General features: G+C 42.8%; 1 protein-coding gene across 1 annotated transcript in view; it reads left to right on the top strand.

Moving 5' to 3' along the window:
- Positions 1-17,002, top strand: part of LOC112246608 (glycoprotein endo-alpha-1,2-mannosidase-like protein) — a 28,084-nt gene extending 11,082 nt beyond the window's left edge. The window contains exons 3-4 of the mRNA XM_024415037.2: positions 12,367-12,443; positions 15,904-17,002. Coding sequence (XP_024270805.1) covers positions 12,367-12,443; positions 15,904-16,540 — 714 coding nt within the window. The 3' untranslated portion in view covers positions 16,541-17,002. The remainder of the gene's footprint in view (positions 1-12,366; positions 12,444-15,903) is intronic.
- Positions 17,003-18,318: the final 1,316 nt, after the last annotated feature.

Raw genomic sequence — 18,318 nt, 5'->3', positions numbered from 1 at the left:
CCATCGAACACCTTTGGGATGAATTGGAACACTGACTGCAAGCCAGGCCTAATCGCCCAACATCAGTACCCGACCTCACGAATGCTCTTGTGGCTGAATGGCAGCAAGACCCCGCAGCAATGTTCCATCATCTAGTTGAAAGCCTTCCCAGAAGATTAGAGGCTGTTATAGCAGCAAAGGGGGGACCAACTCTATATTAATGTCCATGATTTTGAAATGAGATGTTCGACGAGCAGGTGTCCAATACTTTTGGTCAAGTATTGTATTATTATTTTAAAAGTCCAAAAATGGATGTACCAATCCGAGATTGACCCTTTAATAACCTTGTTATAGAACATTTAGAGTGGTACTCTGCAGCAGTATCCTGTTCAAGTGCCCACTTTCCCCTGACCACATTCTCCCTCTCCCACTGCACATAAGGACATCTATTGTTGGAGTGCCTTTAGTGCAAAATCTTCACAAACTGCTGACCGTAGAAAAATATGTCTTGGGTCTCTAATAATTTTTAGCTACAAAGCAACAAAAAAAAAATTCTCATTTAAAAGAGGCCCTCTTGCAGTACAATCTTCCTGGAATTTTATGCAAAGACGGTATAAAAGGTATAATTTTGCCTCCTCTTTCACACCAATATGTAAGACGGGGTATTAGCAGTAGAATGCATTTTCGCTCCGGGTTGAACCCTAACAGAAGCTCCATGGGCATAACTTGTCCCATTGTTATCAATGCATGACTTATGCAAAAACATGTGAGCATATGGATTTCAAGTTAGGATTCGGCCCTTTATACTCAGTGGCAGCATCCCACCATGCATTTCACTTCATCATGGGGCTCTTTGACTTGCATATACATTCTAATGTACTCCTTCTGAGGGATCCTTAGTGGCAAAAGTGAGCAATAATTTGAGGTCCCAATGTGTGTAGCCTCTTCAAAGGAAATGTGAATGTTGTACATGAAAGATAAATTCTGTTATATTTCATGGACACAAACAATGTTGTCAAAGAAAGAGACCGGAAGAGAAAGTCTTTAGGGGGCACCAGCGTGAAGTGTTTGTCACTGTTGCAGGTGAATGTATGACATGGTACCTGCTCAGTCAGTCCATCTCTCTGTTTATCAGTCTTGTCATCCCTCTCCTGTCAGATCTGTCGTGACGGAACTTCTCTTTACAGTCTGACCTGAGGTGATCACAATGAGCGGAGGCTACAGAGCCTTCATAACTTGCTGCTTGACAGAGCAATCTAAAGGAGCTCTGTGTGTGACGTGGTCTGAATAACAGCAGACAGTCCCGAGACAGACATGCTGAATCTTCACAGTCTGAAAAAGCCTTAGAAACACTGGCCAGAACAGGTCTAGACTAGTCTACCAGGGATGTGGGGTCATCAGCGATTGGATCGTCTCAAACCAATCAGAGTATCAAACCCACGTGTGTGCTGGCTCTAGCCCAACTCATCAGTTTCTGGACCAGTCAGACGGCCCGAGTGTTCACATTCGGTGAAGGGTTGAGGAGGTACTCAGATCCAGACTCATTGCGGAAAAGAAACTAACCTCTGTGGCGGGTGTGGCGTAGCATTTGGCCGGAGCGAGGAGTCTGGGTAGCCAGGCAATACTACTACAGGCACTGACTTAGACTCCTAAATCGAGGACCTTACACTGTTTTGTTTATATAAGAATAGCATTGGACAAAGCCCCTAAATCAAGTCTGGGCGCCCACACAGCTTTTGTATTATGTATGTACGGTTGGAGTTTAAGAGCAGATCCTCTTGCGTTTGAAGGCTCCAGAGCTCCACTGAGTCGAACAATTGTGGTTACACTGCTTGCTTGGAGAGTAGCTCAGGCTGAAACTCCCATTTGGCCCTTGAGGGGCTGTGTGTGGGCTCGGGGGGGATCGGGATATGCGGGGGTGACGGTCCCATGACTCAGTTTTCCTCCCTGAACAATCCGGGTCCCAAGGGGCAGGAAAGTAGGACATGTTGCACAGCAGCAGCAGTGCAGAGATGCCCATGTGTGGGCAGGCCATGCTGTCAGGCACACTTCCCCATCTCCAGATGCCCAGCACAGCATGCAGCTTCTATCTTCCATCTCACAAGACTTTGCTTGCATCCCAAATGACACCCTATTCCATTCATAGTGCACCAATTATGATGGGCCCTGGTCAAAAGTAGTGCACTACAAAGGGACTAGGGTGCCATTTGGGGTGCATTGTTAGTGTTCCTGCTAAACTTTGATGTTGATGAGAAGTTGACAACCATAGTGTGTAGAACCCTACTGAAATCAAACTAATATAACCGAAAACGTTCTTGGAAGTACGAAGCGGCAACATCTCATGATACGTTCAATACTGTATGGTGTTGACTGTTTTGAAATGCTGTCTGGGTAGTTTAACGGACGGTTGAAATCCCCTCCTAAGGGCCTGTTACAGTGCATTACGTTGTATTCCACTCGATTCAGCCAATTCTATGCTCTGGTGATGGTGATAGGGCTTGGTCTGTCTGTGAGAAATGCTCTTGGTTTGCTTGGGTCTCTCATTTCCGTCTAAATTGCTGCTGTGTAATGACCTTATGTGTCTCGGGTGGAACATGAGCGGGCTATTCCAGAGGCGGCAGTCATCTGCGGCGAGCGGGAGTTGAGATGGTGACAGCTCTTTTTCTTAGGGAGAAATAATTAGACAGAGAAACGTCAGGCTTTAAAAACTATAATGACTTTTTTTCAGCCGAGTCACTCAGCTTTCAATCTAAGTTATTAGCACAGAAAGAGTTGTAATTTCCCTCTAATGATACCTTGCCTCGAGACATTAATCAGATTACGGAGAGTTGTTCCTACACTTATTGCCTTCGACACTGATATCAGACGAGTGGCCTACACAGCCATAGTGAGCTACCCTGACACAGGGGCTCCAAATTAAAATATATTTTCATCCGACACTGAAGCACTTAGCTGCCACCATTAGCGACAACAACGATTTTCTCCCCATGACCACATTTAACTATACAGGACAACAGTTTAAAACTGCCTTGCCTCCCATCCCTAGCCAGCACCACTCCAATCCATTAGCACACTTTTGTCCCAATGTCATGGTGACACTTTGAGCCCTTGTTGTCACCAAGTTACATCACCACGGCAACTGGTTAGGAAGCCCCAGTAGCCACTCACTTTCATTTCAATACTGCCATACCCCCTACTCCAACCTATCCCAATCTAATGCACTATACTTGGCTACAGTCCCTCTCCATAATAAGACAAAGACAATTCCCAGTCATGAAAAATACAAAACATGCATCGCCTAACAACGTGTAAAATGTTTAGCACTTTATTCTCCATAGTGAATGGTATCCTAAAAGCATCATGAAAAGTATTTTTATAGCATAAAAGACAATTCCCAGTCATGAAAAATGCACAACATGCTAAACCTACAACATGTTTAGCACTTTAATCTCCACAGCCCATGGTAAACACTAGCTAACCCCATAATGACAACAAAGTATTTTATAGGATAGTGCTACTGTGTCTTGGCAGACAGAACCAGGGAGTGGCGAGGCAGAGCTCAGACAGGAATTTAATCAAGCGTCAGGTGGGAATGATGGATCTACAACAAAAGCAGCAGACTTATGTTAGCAAACTGGTGAGGTGTTGCTGCTTCCATTCTATTACGGCTCTATCCATCCAGTTTCCTTCTTGCTGGGTCCCTGGGGAACCAGTTGTGGGAGAAGAAAAGTGGTCCACTTCGATCATATATAATTCAAAGTAGTGAAATTCTCCACGCTTACTCTTAAAAATCCAAGTTAAGCATTTTTGTATTTGTTTCGTAGCTGATCAGCCACTCTGTTCCTCATTGAGGAATAGTACTATGATTCACTGGGCTTTAGTGGATGACAAATGACCTTGGGATAGATGTGTCAGGTTATTTGTCATGGCACAACACCAGTGCTGAAACAGTCATTGTCTGAGACAATCCTATAACACAGTCTGTAAAGGTTGTACAACATATTAACACCACCACTGTGTGCTTCTATTGCCTCGTAAGGGGACATTTCTGTGCACCCACTTCGTCCACTTCTGTTGGCCGAGAAATGTGACTGTTGCGAAAGCCGCAGCTACTCTTACTAGGGTCAACACAGAACATGAAACACGACATAATACAGAACATTAATAGACAAGGACAGCTCAAGGACAGAACTCTGTATATTTAAAAATGTCACATAGCCTACATACAGTATCAATACATACACACCAAATATATAGGTCCAATAGGGGAGAGACGTTGTGCCATGGGGTGTTGCTTTATCTGTTTTTTTTTTAAACAAGGTTTGCTGTTCATTTTAGCAATATGAGATGAAGGGAGTGCCATGAAATAATGGCTCTATATAATACTGTACACTTTCATGAATTTGTTCTGGATTTGGGGATTGTGGCATGTCTGGTAGGGTAAGTGTGTGTGTGTGTCAGAGCTGTGCGTGAGTTGACTATGCAAACAATTTGGAATTTTCAACACACTAATGTTTCTTATAAAAACAAGAAGTGATGCAGCCAGTTTCTCCTCAACTCTTAGCCAAGAGAGACTGGCATCCATAGTATTTATATTTGCCCTCTGATTACAATGAAGAGCAAGACGTGCCGCTCTGTTCTGGACCAGCTGCAGCTTAACTAGGTCTTTCTTAGCAGCACTTGACCACATGGCTGGACAATAATCAAGATAAGACTAAACTAGAGCCTGCAGGACTTGCTTTGTGGAGTGGGGTGTCAAAAAAGCACAACATCTCTTTATCACAGACAGACCTCTCCCCATCTTTACAACTATTGAACCTATATGTTTTGACCACGACGGTTTGTAATCTTAGGTAACACCAAGTAATTTAGTCTCCTCGACATGTCAAACAGCCATACCATTCATTACCAGATTCAGCGTAGGTCTAGAGCTTAGGGAATGATTTGTACTAAATTACAATGCTCTTAGTTTTAGAGATGATCAGGACCACTTTATTACTGGCCACCCATTCCAAAACCGACTGCAACTCCTTGTTAAGGGTTTCAGAGACTTCATTAGCTGTGGTTGCTGACATGTATATGGTTGAATCATCAGCATACATGGACACACAGGCTTTGTTGAATGTCCGTGGCATGTCATTGGTAAAAAATATAAACAAGTAGGGGGCTAAGAGAACTGCCCTGTGGTACACCACACCTTACATTAGAGAAGCTAGAGAATTTTCTATTTAAGAAAACACTTTGAATTGTATTAGATAGATGGCTCTGAATTCACAATATAGGTTGAAAAGCCATAACACATAAGTTCTCTCAACAACAGGTTATGGTCAATAAAATCAAAGGCTTCACTGAAATCTAACAGTACAGCTCCCACAATCTTCTTATTATCCATTTTGTTCAACCAATCATCAGTCATTTGCGTCAGTGCAGTACATGTTGAGTGCCTATCTCTATAAGCAAACTGAAAGTCTGTTGTCAATTTGTCTACAAAGAAATTGAAATATTATTTGGTCCAACACAATTTTTAGAACCAGTAAAGGCTGCTTTACCACTCTTGGGTAGTGGAATGACTTTCTCTTCCCTCTAAGCCTGAGGACAAACACCTTCCTCTAGACTCAGATTAAACATATGACAGAAAGGAGTGGCTGTAGAGTCAGCCACCATCTTCAGTAGCCTTCAAATCTAAATTGTCAATGCCACAATGTTTGTCATTATTCAGTGCTAAAAATGTTTCTACCTGTCACACACGAACTATACACAATTCAAACTTTCAATGCTTTTCTTTCATTATTCGTTTTTTTATGCATGAATACGATGGCTCACTGTTCGTTGTTGACATATCCTGCTTAAGTTTGGCCACTTTGCCAATTAATCATGCAAATAATTGGCAACATCAAATGGTTTTGTGATGATTAAGCCATCTGCTTCAATGAAAGATGGAGTTGAATTTGTCTTTCTGCCAATAATTCAATTTAAAGTACGCCAAAGTTTTTTTTCCATCATTCTTTATATCATCGATCTTGGCTTCATAATACAGTTTCTTATTCTTTTTGTTGAGTTTAGTCACATCGTTTTTCAAATTGCAGTAAGTTAGCCAGTTAGAATGTGCTGCCAGACTTATTAGCCACTCTTTTTGCCCCATTTCTTTCACCCATACAGTTTCTCATTTCCTCATCAATCCATTTCGACTTAAAAGTTCTAACAGTCAGTTTCTTAACAGGTGCTTGTTTATAAATAATTGGAAGAAGCAGTTTCATAAATTCATCAAGTCCTGCATCTGGATGCTCCTTATTAGTCAGTTCAGACAAACAAATATTTTTACATCATTCACATAAGAGTTACAGCAAAAACCTTTGTATGATCTCTTATACACTATTTTAGGCCTAGCTTTTGGAACCTTGGTTCTTCTAGATATAGCCACTATCTTGTGATCACTGCATCCAATGGGTACGAATACAGCTTTAGAGAAGAGTTCTACAGTATTAGTAAACATTTGATCAATACATGTGGATGATCTTGTTCCTGTAGTGCTTGTAAACACCCTGGTAAATTGACTAATAACCTGAACCAGATTACAGGCACTGGTTACAGTGAGAAGCTTCCTCTTGAGCGGACAGCTTGATGAAAACCAGTCAATATTCAAGTTCCAAAGAAAGTAGACCTCTCTGTTTACATCAAATACAATATCAACCATTTCACACATATTATTTAGATACTGACTGTTAGCCCTTGGTGGCTTATAGCAACAAATCAAAATAATAGGCTTTAGATGAGACAGGTGACCCTGGAGCCACACTACTTTAATAACACTTGACATGAGATCTTCTCTAAGCATTACTGGGATATGGCTCTGAATATACAGTACCAGTCAAAAGTTTGGAAACACCTACTCATTCCAGGGTTTTTATTTATTTTTTACATTGTAGAATAATAGTGAAGACATCAAAACTACGAAATAACACATATGGAATCATGTAGTAACCAAAAAAGTGTAAAATAAATCAAAATATATTTTATATTTGAGATTCTTCAAAGTAGCTGTCACGGTTGTCGTAAGAACGGGACCAAGGCGCAGCGGATGTTGAGTTCCACATATTTATTGCAAAGTGAAACTTAAAGAAAAAACAATAAATCAATAAACAAATAACTAAACATGACTACGTGGTGCATACGCACAAACACAAAACAATATCCCACAAATACAGGTGGGAGAAATATCTACTTAAATATGATCCCCAATTAGAGACAACGATTACCAGCTGCCTCTAATTGGGAATCATACAAAACACCAACATAGAAAATATAAACTAGAACACAACATATAAGTTATAAACTAATATAAACGAAATACCCCCTAGTCGCGCCCTGACCTACTACACCATAGATAAACTAGGGCTCTCTATGGTCAGGGAGTGACAGTAGCCACCGTTTACCTTGGTGATGGCTTTGCATACTCTTGGCATTCTCTCAACCAGCTTCATGAAGTAGTCACTTGGAATGCATTTCAATTGACGGTGTGCCTTGTTAAAATATAATTTATGGAACTTCATGCATTTGAGCCAATCAGTTGTGTTGTGACAAGGTAGGGGTGGTATCCAGAATAAAATAAAATTTTATTAGCCACATGCGCCGAATACAACAGCCTTACAGTGAAATGCTTACTTATGTGCCCCTAACCAACAATGCAGTGGGGAGAACAAGTGTTTGATACACTGTCGATTTTGCAGGGTTTCCTACTTACAAAGCGTGTAGAGGTATGTCATTTTTATCATAGGTACACTTCAACTGTGAGAGACAGAATCTAAAACAAAAATCCAGAAAATCACGTATGATTTTTAAGTAATTAATTTGCATTTTATTACATGACATAAGTATTTGATACATCAGAAAAGCAGAACTTAATATTTGGTACAGAATCCTTTGTTTGCAATTACAGAGATCATATGTTTCCTGTAGTTCTTGACCAGGTTTGCACACACTGCAGCAGGGATTTTGGCCCACTCCTCCATACAGACCTTCTCCAGATCCTTCAGGTTTCAGGGCTGTCGCTGGGCAATACGGACTTTCAGCTCCCTCCAAAGATTGTCCATTGGGTTCAGGTCTGGAGACTGGCTAGGCTACTCCAGGACCTTGAGATGCTTCTTACGGAGCCAATCCTTAGTTGCCCTGGCTGTGTGTTTCGGGTTGTTGTCATGCTGGAAGACCCAGCCACGACCCATCTTCAATGCTCTTACTGAGGGAAGGAGGTTGTTGACAAAGATCTTGCGATACATGGCCCCATCCATCCTCCCCTCAATACGGTGCAGTCGTCCTGTCCCATTTGCAGAAAAGCATCCCCAAAGAATGATGTTTCCACCTCCATGCTTCACGGTTGGGATGGTGTTCTTGGGGTTGTACTCATCCTTCTTCTTCCTCCAAACACGGCGAGTGGAGTTTAGACCAAAAAGCTCTATTTTTGTCTCATCAGACCACATGACCTTCTCCCATTCCTCCTCTGGATCATCCAAATGGTCATTGGCAAACTTCAGACGGACCTGGACATGCACTGGCATGAGCAGGGGGACCTTGCGTGCGCTGCAGGATTTTAATCTATGACGGCGTAGTGTGTTACTAATGGTTTTCTGTGAGACTGTGGTCCCAGCTCTCTTCAGGTCATTGACCAGGTCCTACCGTGTAGTTCTGGGCTGATCCCTCACCTTCCTCATGATCATTGATGCCCCACGAGGTGGGATCTTGCATGGAGCCCCAGACCGAGGGTGATTGACCGTCATCTTGAACTTCTTCCATTTTCTAATAATTGTGCCAACAGTTGTTGCCTTCTCACCAAGCTGCTTGCCTATTGTCCTGTAGCCCATCCCAACCTTGTGCAGGTCTACAATTTTATCCCTGATGTCCTTACACAGCTGTCTGGTCTTGGCCATTGTGGAGAGGTTGGAGTCTGTTTGAATGAGTGTGTGGACAGGTGTCTTTTATACAGGTAACGAGTTCAAACAGGTGCCGTTAACACAGGTAATGTGAGGTCTGTGAGAGCCGGAATTCTTACTGGTTGTTAGGTGATCAAATACTTATGTCATGCAATAAAATGCAAATGAATTACTTAAAAATCATACAATGTGATTTTCTGGATTTTTGTGAAGTGTACCTATGATAAAAATGACAGACCTCTACATGCTTTGTAAGTAGGAAAACCTGCAAAATCGGCAGTGTATCAAATACTTGTTCTCCCCACTAATTAAAGAGCAGCAGTAAAATAACAATAGCGAGACTATATATAGGGGTGTACGGGTACAGAGTCAATTTGCGGGTGGGGGGCACCGGTTAGTCAAGGTAATTGAGGTAATATGTACATGTAGGTAGAGTTATTATAAAGTGACTATGCATAGATGAGGGGGACAATGCAAATAGTCTGGGTAGCCATTTGATTAGATATTCAGGAGTATTATGGTTTGGGGATAGAAGCTGTTTAGAAGCCTCTTGGACCTAGACTTGGTGCTCTGGTACCGCTTGCCGTGCGGTAGCAAAGAGAACAGTCTATGACTAGTGTGGCTGGAGTCTTTGACACTTTTTATGGCCTTCCTCTGACACCGCCTGGTATAGAGGTCCTGGATGGCAGGAAGCTTTGCCCCAGTGATGTACTGGGCCAACCCCACAACCCTCTGTAGTGCCTTGCGTTCGGAGGCTGAGGCAGTTGCCATACCAGGCAGTGGTGCAACCAGTCAGGATGCTCTCAATGGTGAAGCTGAGGAACCTTTTGAGGATCTGAGGACCCATGCCAAATCTTTTCAGTCTCCTGACGGGGAGAGGTTTTGTCGTGCCCTCTTCACGGGTGTCTTGGTGTGCTTGGACCATGTTAGTTTGTTGGTGATGTGGACACCAAGGAACTTGAAGCTCTCAACCTTCTCCGCTACAGCCCCGTCGATGAGAATGGGGGCATGCTCGGTCCTCCTTTTTCTGTAGTCCACAATTATCTCCTTTGTCTTGAAGATAGACCTCTTTGGTAAAAGACCAAGAACATATTATGGCAAGGACAGCTCAAATAAGCAAAGATAAACGACAGCCCATCATTACTTTAAGATACGAAGGTCAGTCAATCTGGAAAACTTCAAGAACTTTTAATGTTTCTTCAAGTACAGTTGCAAAAACCATCAAGGGCTATGATGAAACTGTCTCTCATGAGGACCGGCACAGGAAAGGAGGACCCAGAGTTCCTCTGCTGCAGAGGATAAGTTCATTAGAGTTACCAGCCTCAGAAATCGGCAATTAATTGCATCTCAGATTGCAGCCAAAATAAATGTTTCACAGAGTTCAAGTAAACAGACACATCTCAATATCAACTGTTCAGAGGAGGCTGCGTGAATCAGGCCTTCGTGGTCGGATTGCTGCAAAGAAACCACTACTAAAAGGACACCAATAAGAAGAAGAGATTGCTTGCCAAGAAACACGAGCAATGGACATTAAATCGGTGGAAATCTGTCCTTTGGTCTGAGGAGTCCAAATTTGAGATGTTTGGTTACAACCGCCGTGTCTTTGTGAGACAAAGAGTAGGTGAACGGATGATCTCAGCATGTGTGGTTCCCACCATAAAGCATGGAGGAGGAGGTGTGATGGTGTGGAGGTGCTTTTCTGGTGACACTGTCAGTGATTTATTTAGAATTCAAGGCACTTAACCAGCATGGCTACCACAGCATTCTGCACCGATACAACATCCCATCTGGTTTGCGCTTAGTGGAACTATCAGGCTGTGTAAGGGCTAATTGACCAATAAGGATGGAATGCTGCATCAGAGGACCTGGCCACCACAATCACCCGCAGAGTGAAGGAAAAACAGCCAACAAGTGCTCAGCATATGTGGGAACTCATTCCAGACTTTTGGAAAAGCATTCCAGGTGACTACCTCATGAAGCTGGTTGTGAGAATGCCAAGAGTGTGCAAAGCTATCATCAAGGCAAAGGGTGGCTACTTTGAAGAATCAAAAATATATTTGATTTGTTTAACACTTTTTTGGTTACTACATGATTCCATTTGTGTTATTTCATAGTTTTGATGTCTTCACTATTATTCTACAATATAGATAATAATAAAAATAAAGAAAAAACCTGTGTCCAAACTTATGACTGGTACTATATATAGCAACACCTCCCCCATAAGCATTCCTTTCTTTTCTATTATACTGCGGCTACTGCCGTATCATCAAAGCAATTATCTAAGTGTCTTATAATTGGCTAATATATGAACATTATCTGATGTAAGCAAGTTATTGATTTCATGAACCATACTTCTAAGGCTACATATGGGCTATTTTCAGCCCTTTCCTGGGTAGCTTCTCAGAAAAAGACACAATATCGAAAAGAACAAACAAAGAAAGAGAAAAACAACAACATACACTTAGCAGTCCATTAATCAGTTGGTGTGTGTAAGTGTGTATGTGTGTAAGTGTGCTGTGGGGTTGAAGCTACAAATCCATAGGCTTGGCTCTCTCATCCCTTCCAGGCTTTTGGGAGGGAGGGTGGACAATGACTGTCATATTGGATGGAAGCATAGCCCCACGCACTCTGGCAGCTTTCATGGCCGGGATAAGTTATTTTCTCTTCAGGTGCACAGTTTCAGGATAGTCCTCGTTACGGAAGATGTCCATTCCTCTCAAGTTCATGGCTCTTTCCAGAACCGCTACTTTGTCCTTGAACCTCAGAAACTTGACGACTATTGGGCTGTGCCTGTCACCTGGGCTGGAGGTGGGTTTTCCAGTCCCCTTGGCGTGCTCCAACTCAATCTTTCTGTGGTCCATCTTCAGTTTCTCTGAGATAATTTCACTCACTTTGTTGTCAGACTCCGTCCAGGTCCTGCGGAGATTCTGCAATTCTATCTACAACAACGTTGTTCCGCCTCAACTGTCCTTCGATATAATCTGATTTCTCCGTCATTATCACAGATTCACATACAGAACTAATGTCCTCTCTCAAATGCTTACAGATGGTTGTCATCTTGCCGTTTTCCTGTTTAAACTCACCGAGCAGACCCTGGGAGAACTGCAAACTGTTCTTCAGGTCAGATTATGTTATTAGTGGACTCCACCAGTATTTGGACACAACAATTGAAGCTATTTTCTTGATGTAACAACTGCTTATTATAATGGCGGCATAATAATTGGCTGTCATGCTCCTCCTGCATCCTTAGGCTTTGAATAGCTCCCAATTAGACCCAAGGGGCAGCTGAGCACAGCCCAGCTCCTGTCACCTTTCCAAATGTGAATATTCTCTAGAGTTTGAGTCAATACAAACTCATCACCTTAGATGGTTGGGTTGGCTGCATAGACACACTTACAAATATGTGACAACAATGCAATGAATGGAAAGCCGTGGACTAAGATGTTTTTCATTTTCTTCCCAGGTTGCATTTCACCTCCAGCCTTACAGAGGGCGGAGCGACCACAGTGTCCATGACAACATCAAGTATATCATCGACAGGTAGGTGTTGTCTTTGTTTAGAATAACTTTAAACTGAAGTGGACACAAAGTAAAACCTTGTTGAACTTTCCTGATGAATCAGTAGTTTTCAGACAACATAGACCCTTTTAAAGGACAGACACAGTTCACTTCAAATCAAATTTTATTGGTTGTTTACACATGTTTAGCAGATGTTATTGCGGGTGTAGCAAAATGCACTGTTCCAACAGTGCAGTAATATCTAACAATACACACAAATCTAAAAGTAAAAGGATGGAATTAAGAAATATTAGGATGAGCAATGTCGGAGTGTGTGTGTAATATACTGTATATATAGTCTCAGCAAAAAAAGAAACGTCCTCTCACTGTCAACTGCGTTTATTTTCAAACTTAACATGTGTAAATATTTGTATGAACATAACAAGATTCAACAACTGAGATACACTGAACAAGTTCCACAGACATGTCACTAACAGAAATGGAATAATGTGTCCCCGAACAAGGGGGGTCAAAATCAAAAGTAACAGTATCTGGTGTGGCCACCAGCTGCATTAAGTACTGCAGTGCATCTCCTCCTCATGGACTGCAGTTCTTGCCCTTTCTTGCTGTGAGATGTTACCCCACTCTTCCAGACATCCCAGAAGTGCTCAATGGGATTGAGATCTGGGCTCTTCGCTGGCCATTGCAGAACACTGGCATTCCTGTCTTGCAGGAAATCACGCACAGAATGAGCAGTATGGCTGGTGGCATTGTCATGTCAGGATGAGCCTGCAGGAAGGGTTCCACATGAGGGAGGAGGATGTCTTCTCTGTAAGGCACAGCGTTGAGATTGCCAGCAATGACAACAAGCTCAGTCCGATGATGCTGTGACACACCGCCTCAGACCATGATGGACCCTCCACCTCGATCCCGCTCCAGAGTACAGGCCTCGGTGTAAAGCTCATTCCTTCAACGATAACCGCGAATCTGACCATAACCGCGAATCTGACCTGAGTTTAAATGTTTCACAATTCCCGACATTTAATTCTAGTACAAATTCCCTGTCTTAGGTTAGTTAGGATCACTGCTTTAAGAATGTGAAATGTCAGAATAATAGTAGAGAGAAGGATTTATTTCAGCTTTTATCTCTTTCACATTCCCAATGGGTCAGAAGTTTACATACACTCAATTAGTATTTGGTAGCATTGCCTTTAAATTGTTTAACTAGTGTTTAATGTTTTGGGTAGCCTTCCACAAGCTTCCCACAATAAATTGGGTGAATTTTGGCCCATTCCCCCTGACAGAGCTGGTGTACCTGAGTCAGGTTTGTAGGCCTCCTTGCTCGCACACACTTTTTCAGTTCTGCCCACAATTTTTTTATAAGACTTTGTTGTCCTTAAGCCATTTTGCCACAACTTTGGAAACATGCTTGCGGTCATTGTCCATTTGGAAGACCTATTTGCGACCAAGCTTTAACTTCTTGACTGATGTCTTGAAATGTTCCTTTCATTTTCCTTTCTCATTGTGCCATCTATTTTGTGAAGTGCACCAGTCCCTCCTGCAGCAAAGCACCCACACAACATGATGCTGCCACCCCGAGCTTCACGTTTGGAATGGTGTTCTTCGGCTTGCCAGCACCCCCATTTTTCCTCCAAACATAACGATGGTCATTATGGCCAAACAGTTCTATTTTTGTTTCATCAGATCAAAGGACATTTCTCCAAAAAGTCAGATCTTTGTCCCCATGTGCAGTTGCAAACTGTAGTCTGGCTTTTTTATGGCGGTTTTGGAGCAGTGGCTTCTTTATTGCTGAGCGACTTTTCAGGTTATGTCGACATAGGACTCATTTTAACGTGGATATATACTTTTGGAACTGTTTCCTCCAGCATCTTCACAAGGTCCTTTGCTGTTGTTCTGGGATTGATTTGCACTTTTCACACCAAAGTACGTTAATCTCTAAGAGACAGAATCCTTCCTGAGCGGTATGACGGCTGCGTGGTCCCATGGTGTTTATACTTGCGTACTATTGTTTGTACAGATGAACGTGATACCTTCAGGCACCTTCAGGCGTTTGGAAATTCCTCCCAAGGATGAACCAGACTTGTGGAGGTCTACAATTTTTTCTTTAGATTTTCCCATGATATCAAGCAAAGAGGCACTGAGTTTGAAGGTAGGCCTTGAAAAACATCCACATGTACACCTCCAATTGAGTCAAATTATGTCAATTAGCCTATTAGAAGCTTCTAAAGCCATGACATCATTTTCTGGAATTTTCCAAGCTGTTTAAAGACAGTCATTAGTGAATGTAAACTTCTGACCCACTGGAATTGTGATACAGGGAATTATAAGTGAAATAAATCTGTCTGTAAACAATTGTTGGAAAAATTACTTGTGTCATGCACAAAGTAGATGTCCTAACCGACTTGCCAAAACTATAGTTTGATAACAAGAAACTTATGGAGTGGAAACTTATGGTTGAAAAACGATTTAATGACTCCATGTAAACTTCTGACTTCCACTGTACACACACAAAATGGGATGTATAGACCAGTGACGCCTATAAATCCCATTTTTTCATGAGCATATTGGATGACTCCCATTCATATTCCATTCACTCAGTTCAATGTAACAGTGATAGGTTTAGGCTACTACATGACACTCAAATTTTCCCTGTATGGATCATGAGGTTGCTACAACGTAGCCTTTGAATGAAAGTTTACAACGTAGGTGCACACAGGTTGAGAGACAAATTTGTAATCAAAGTGACCGCCTTGCACACTCATGCCTGCATCTAGCCGATATAGTTTGTATTCATTAGTCTAACAGTTGCAAATGAGAGTCTCCATTGGACAAATTCAGGTATGTTTATCCCTGTTTTGTTCCGTTTGCTAGTGACAGTGACTAAGTTCAGGGTAGGGTACTGGGCGGAGTCCAGCTAGTGATGGCTATTTAACAGTCTGATGGCCTTGAGATAGAAGCTGTTTTTCAGTCTCTCGGTCCCAGCTTTGACGCACCTGTACTGACCTCGCCTTCTGGATGTTAGTGGGGCGAACAGGGTATGGATCGGTGGCTGAGGTCCTTGATGATCTTCTTGGCCTTCCTGGGACACCGGGTGCTGTGGTTCCGGTGATGCGTTGGGCTGCGGACGGTGCAGTTGTCATACCAGGCAGTGATACGGCCTGACAGGATGCTCTCAAATGTGCATCTGTAAAAGTTTGTGATGGTCTTTGGGGCGAAGTCAAATTTATTCAGCCTCCTGAGGTTGAAGAGACAGCCTCGCACCTACACCACACAGGGATATGTATGCCGAGGAACTTGAAGCTTTTAACATTCTCGATGTGGATGGGGGCGTGCTCCATCTGCCGTCTCCTGAATGCTAAATTACATGTATATGAATCTAGAATGTGCTTCCTATCTTATTAGGTTACTTCTAGGTAATTTTTTCCATGCAAATATTCAAATCTGTACCTATAATCTCCTGTCCATTTATTTGTGTTTGAAGGTACGGGGACCACGGAGCCTTCTACAAGTTCACCTCTAGCACAGGGAATATTCTGCCTCTGTTCTACATTTATGACTCGTATCTGACGTCGCCCGAGAACTGGTCTGACCTGCTCCACCCCACGGGCTCCCACAGCCTGCGCGGCACGGCGTACGACAGTGTCTTCATCGCCCTCATTGTGGAGGAGCGCCACAAGCACGACATCCTTGCCGGTGGTTTCGATGGCATGTACACGTACTTCGCCTCCAACGGGTTTTCTTTTGGTTCGTCCCACCAGAACTGGATCGCCGTCAAGGCGTTCTGCGACGGTAACAACCTGTTATTTATACCTAGCGCCGGGCCAGGCTACATTGACGCCGCGGTCAGACCCTGGAACAACCACAACACGCGCAACCGCGTCAACGGCCGCTACTACGAGACGGCCTTGCAGGCAGCGCTGAACGTGCGGCCCGAGATAGTCACTATAACGTCGTTCAATGAGTGGCACGAGGGCACACAGATCGAGAGGGCTGTGCCAAAAAAGACGGTGACCAGGTTGTATTTGGATTACCAGCCGCACCAACCTGAACACTACCTGGAGCTCACCAGGAGGTGGGCAGAGCAGTTCAACAAGGAGAAAGAGACATGGCTCATGTGAACTGGCACTGTGTGTGTGAAAGAGAGAGAAAAAGCATGAGTGACTGTAGAGGTTTATGAATGTGTGAGAGACAAGTGCGTGGGAATTGGACTGGCGAAAAAAAAAAAGAGAACAGGGAGAAATCCTCTTGATTTAACTTTTTTGTTGATGAAACCTTGCATTATGTGGTACATTTGGGATATTCTACAGTTGACACTTATGTGCAACAATAAGCTCCCCATCCTGCTTGCCATATCTCTGCCCTGGATTTTGTCTCCTGATAACCTCCAGACAAACCCCATCCCTGCTACAAGCATGGATGGACACGTCAATAGTCCAATATACAGTACACTCTGTCCTACTTTGACAAACCACTGCCCAATGTAACCATCTGTTTGATACAATGCACCCTGGCATGACTTTTCTTTCTGCACAATCCTTTTAAGTTTTAAAATTATAATTCCAATAAAATAGACTAGGTGACATTTCTAGGATTTGACTTTTATCCACAAGCCTTCTCTTTGTTGGAAAGTATGAGATAAAAGGACAGGAGAGAGAGATAGTGGAGCTGGACGATATTTTTCCCCCCCCTCTTTATTAAGTATAGTCTTTTCTCTTCACTCAAAGCAAATGTGCTCGGTGCCAAGTAAAGGGGTATTTCCTGTGTGGCTTAACAAGGATGTGGAACTCAAAGATGTAGGGTGAACCTCCCCCACTAATGGCTAAAGTTGAGATTGGGGGAGCTGATCCTAGGTCGGTCACCTAAGGAAACGATATAAACCAAAGTGTAAGGGAAAACGGCATGGTTGACCGCCAAATGGTTTAATGTCAGTGCACTAGGGAGAATAAGTGGTTTCACAGAGATTTTGGGGTATCGGAGCATGTGATTGCAGCCAGACCAATTCAGCCAAGAGGAAACACCATGTCCACAGCAGTTTCTGTTTATCTGAAGACAGAAAACAACCACCACCAGAGAGAAACTACATTCAACAATTACATATTTTAAGTCGAGCACAATTACCAGTTTCAATAAATGCAATCTGTTCAAAACAAGTTTCAGATTCAATCAACATTACAGTCGGGACATTGTCAGTTAAAAATAATTTGACATTTTATAGAAATAAACTGTCACTCATGTGCAGGAAATGTAAATATATAGTCAGGTCAGGCTGGGTACTGGAATATGAATGATAAATGCAGTGTGTATGACTTATTTGTACCTAGGCTTACTGAAATCTTGCTGTCTATTATTAAAATTAAAACAGACCTTTTAGGAATAAAAGGATGTGCCCTCTGACTTCTTTAAAACAAAGACTAAACATTCTGTGAGGAAAAAACAACTTACAGCTGCAGTGTTGATCCAGCTTGGCAGTCCACACAGTCACTGTTAATCATTCTCTAACAAACTAGCAGGGGAAGGGAAAACCTACGAAGTTGCATAACTAAATGCATTCAACCAAATTTCTTCCACATTTAACCCAACCCCTCTGAATCAGAAGTGTACCGGGGGGCTGCCTTAACATCAACGGCACACGGGGAGCAGTAGATTTTGGGGATTAACTGCCTTGCTCAAGGGCAGAACAGCAGATTTTTCCACCTTGCCAGCTCAGGGTTTTCAAAACAGCGACCTGTCGGGTTTCTGGCCCAACGCTCTTAACCGCTAGGCAACCTCCTTAATGTATACGCATTGCTGAATGCTGACCAGCTACATTCCCAATGTGTGAGAAGACACCAAAAAAAGCAATTGAGAGAGTTCTGTTCACGGGAGCTTCTGAAGTAGTTCATCCACCACACTGACA

Source organism: Oncorhynchus tshawytscha, linkage group LG03 (genome assembly GCF_018296145.1).
Source record: "Oncorhynchus tshawytscha isolate Ot180627B linkage group LG03, Otsh_v2.0, whole genome shotgun sequence".
Taxonomy (NCBI): domain Eukaryota; kingdom Metazoa; phylum Chordata; class Actinopteri; order Salmoniformes; family Salmonidae; genus Oncorhynchus; species Oncorhynchus tshawytscha.
The sequence above is the reverse complement of the archived record's forward strand: the minus strand, read 5'-3'. Positions and strand labels throughout refer to the sequence as shown.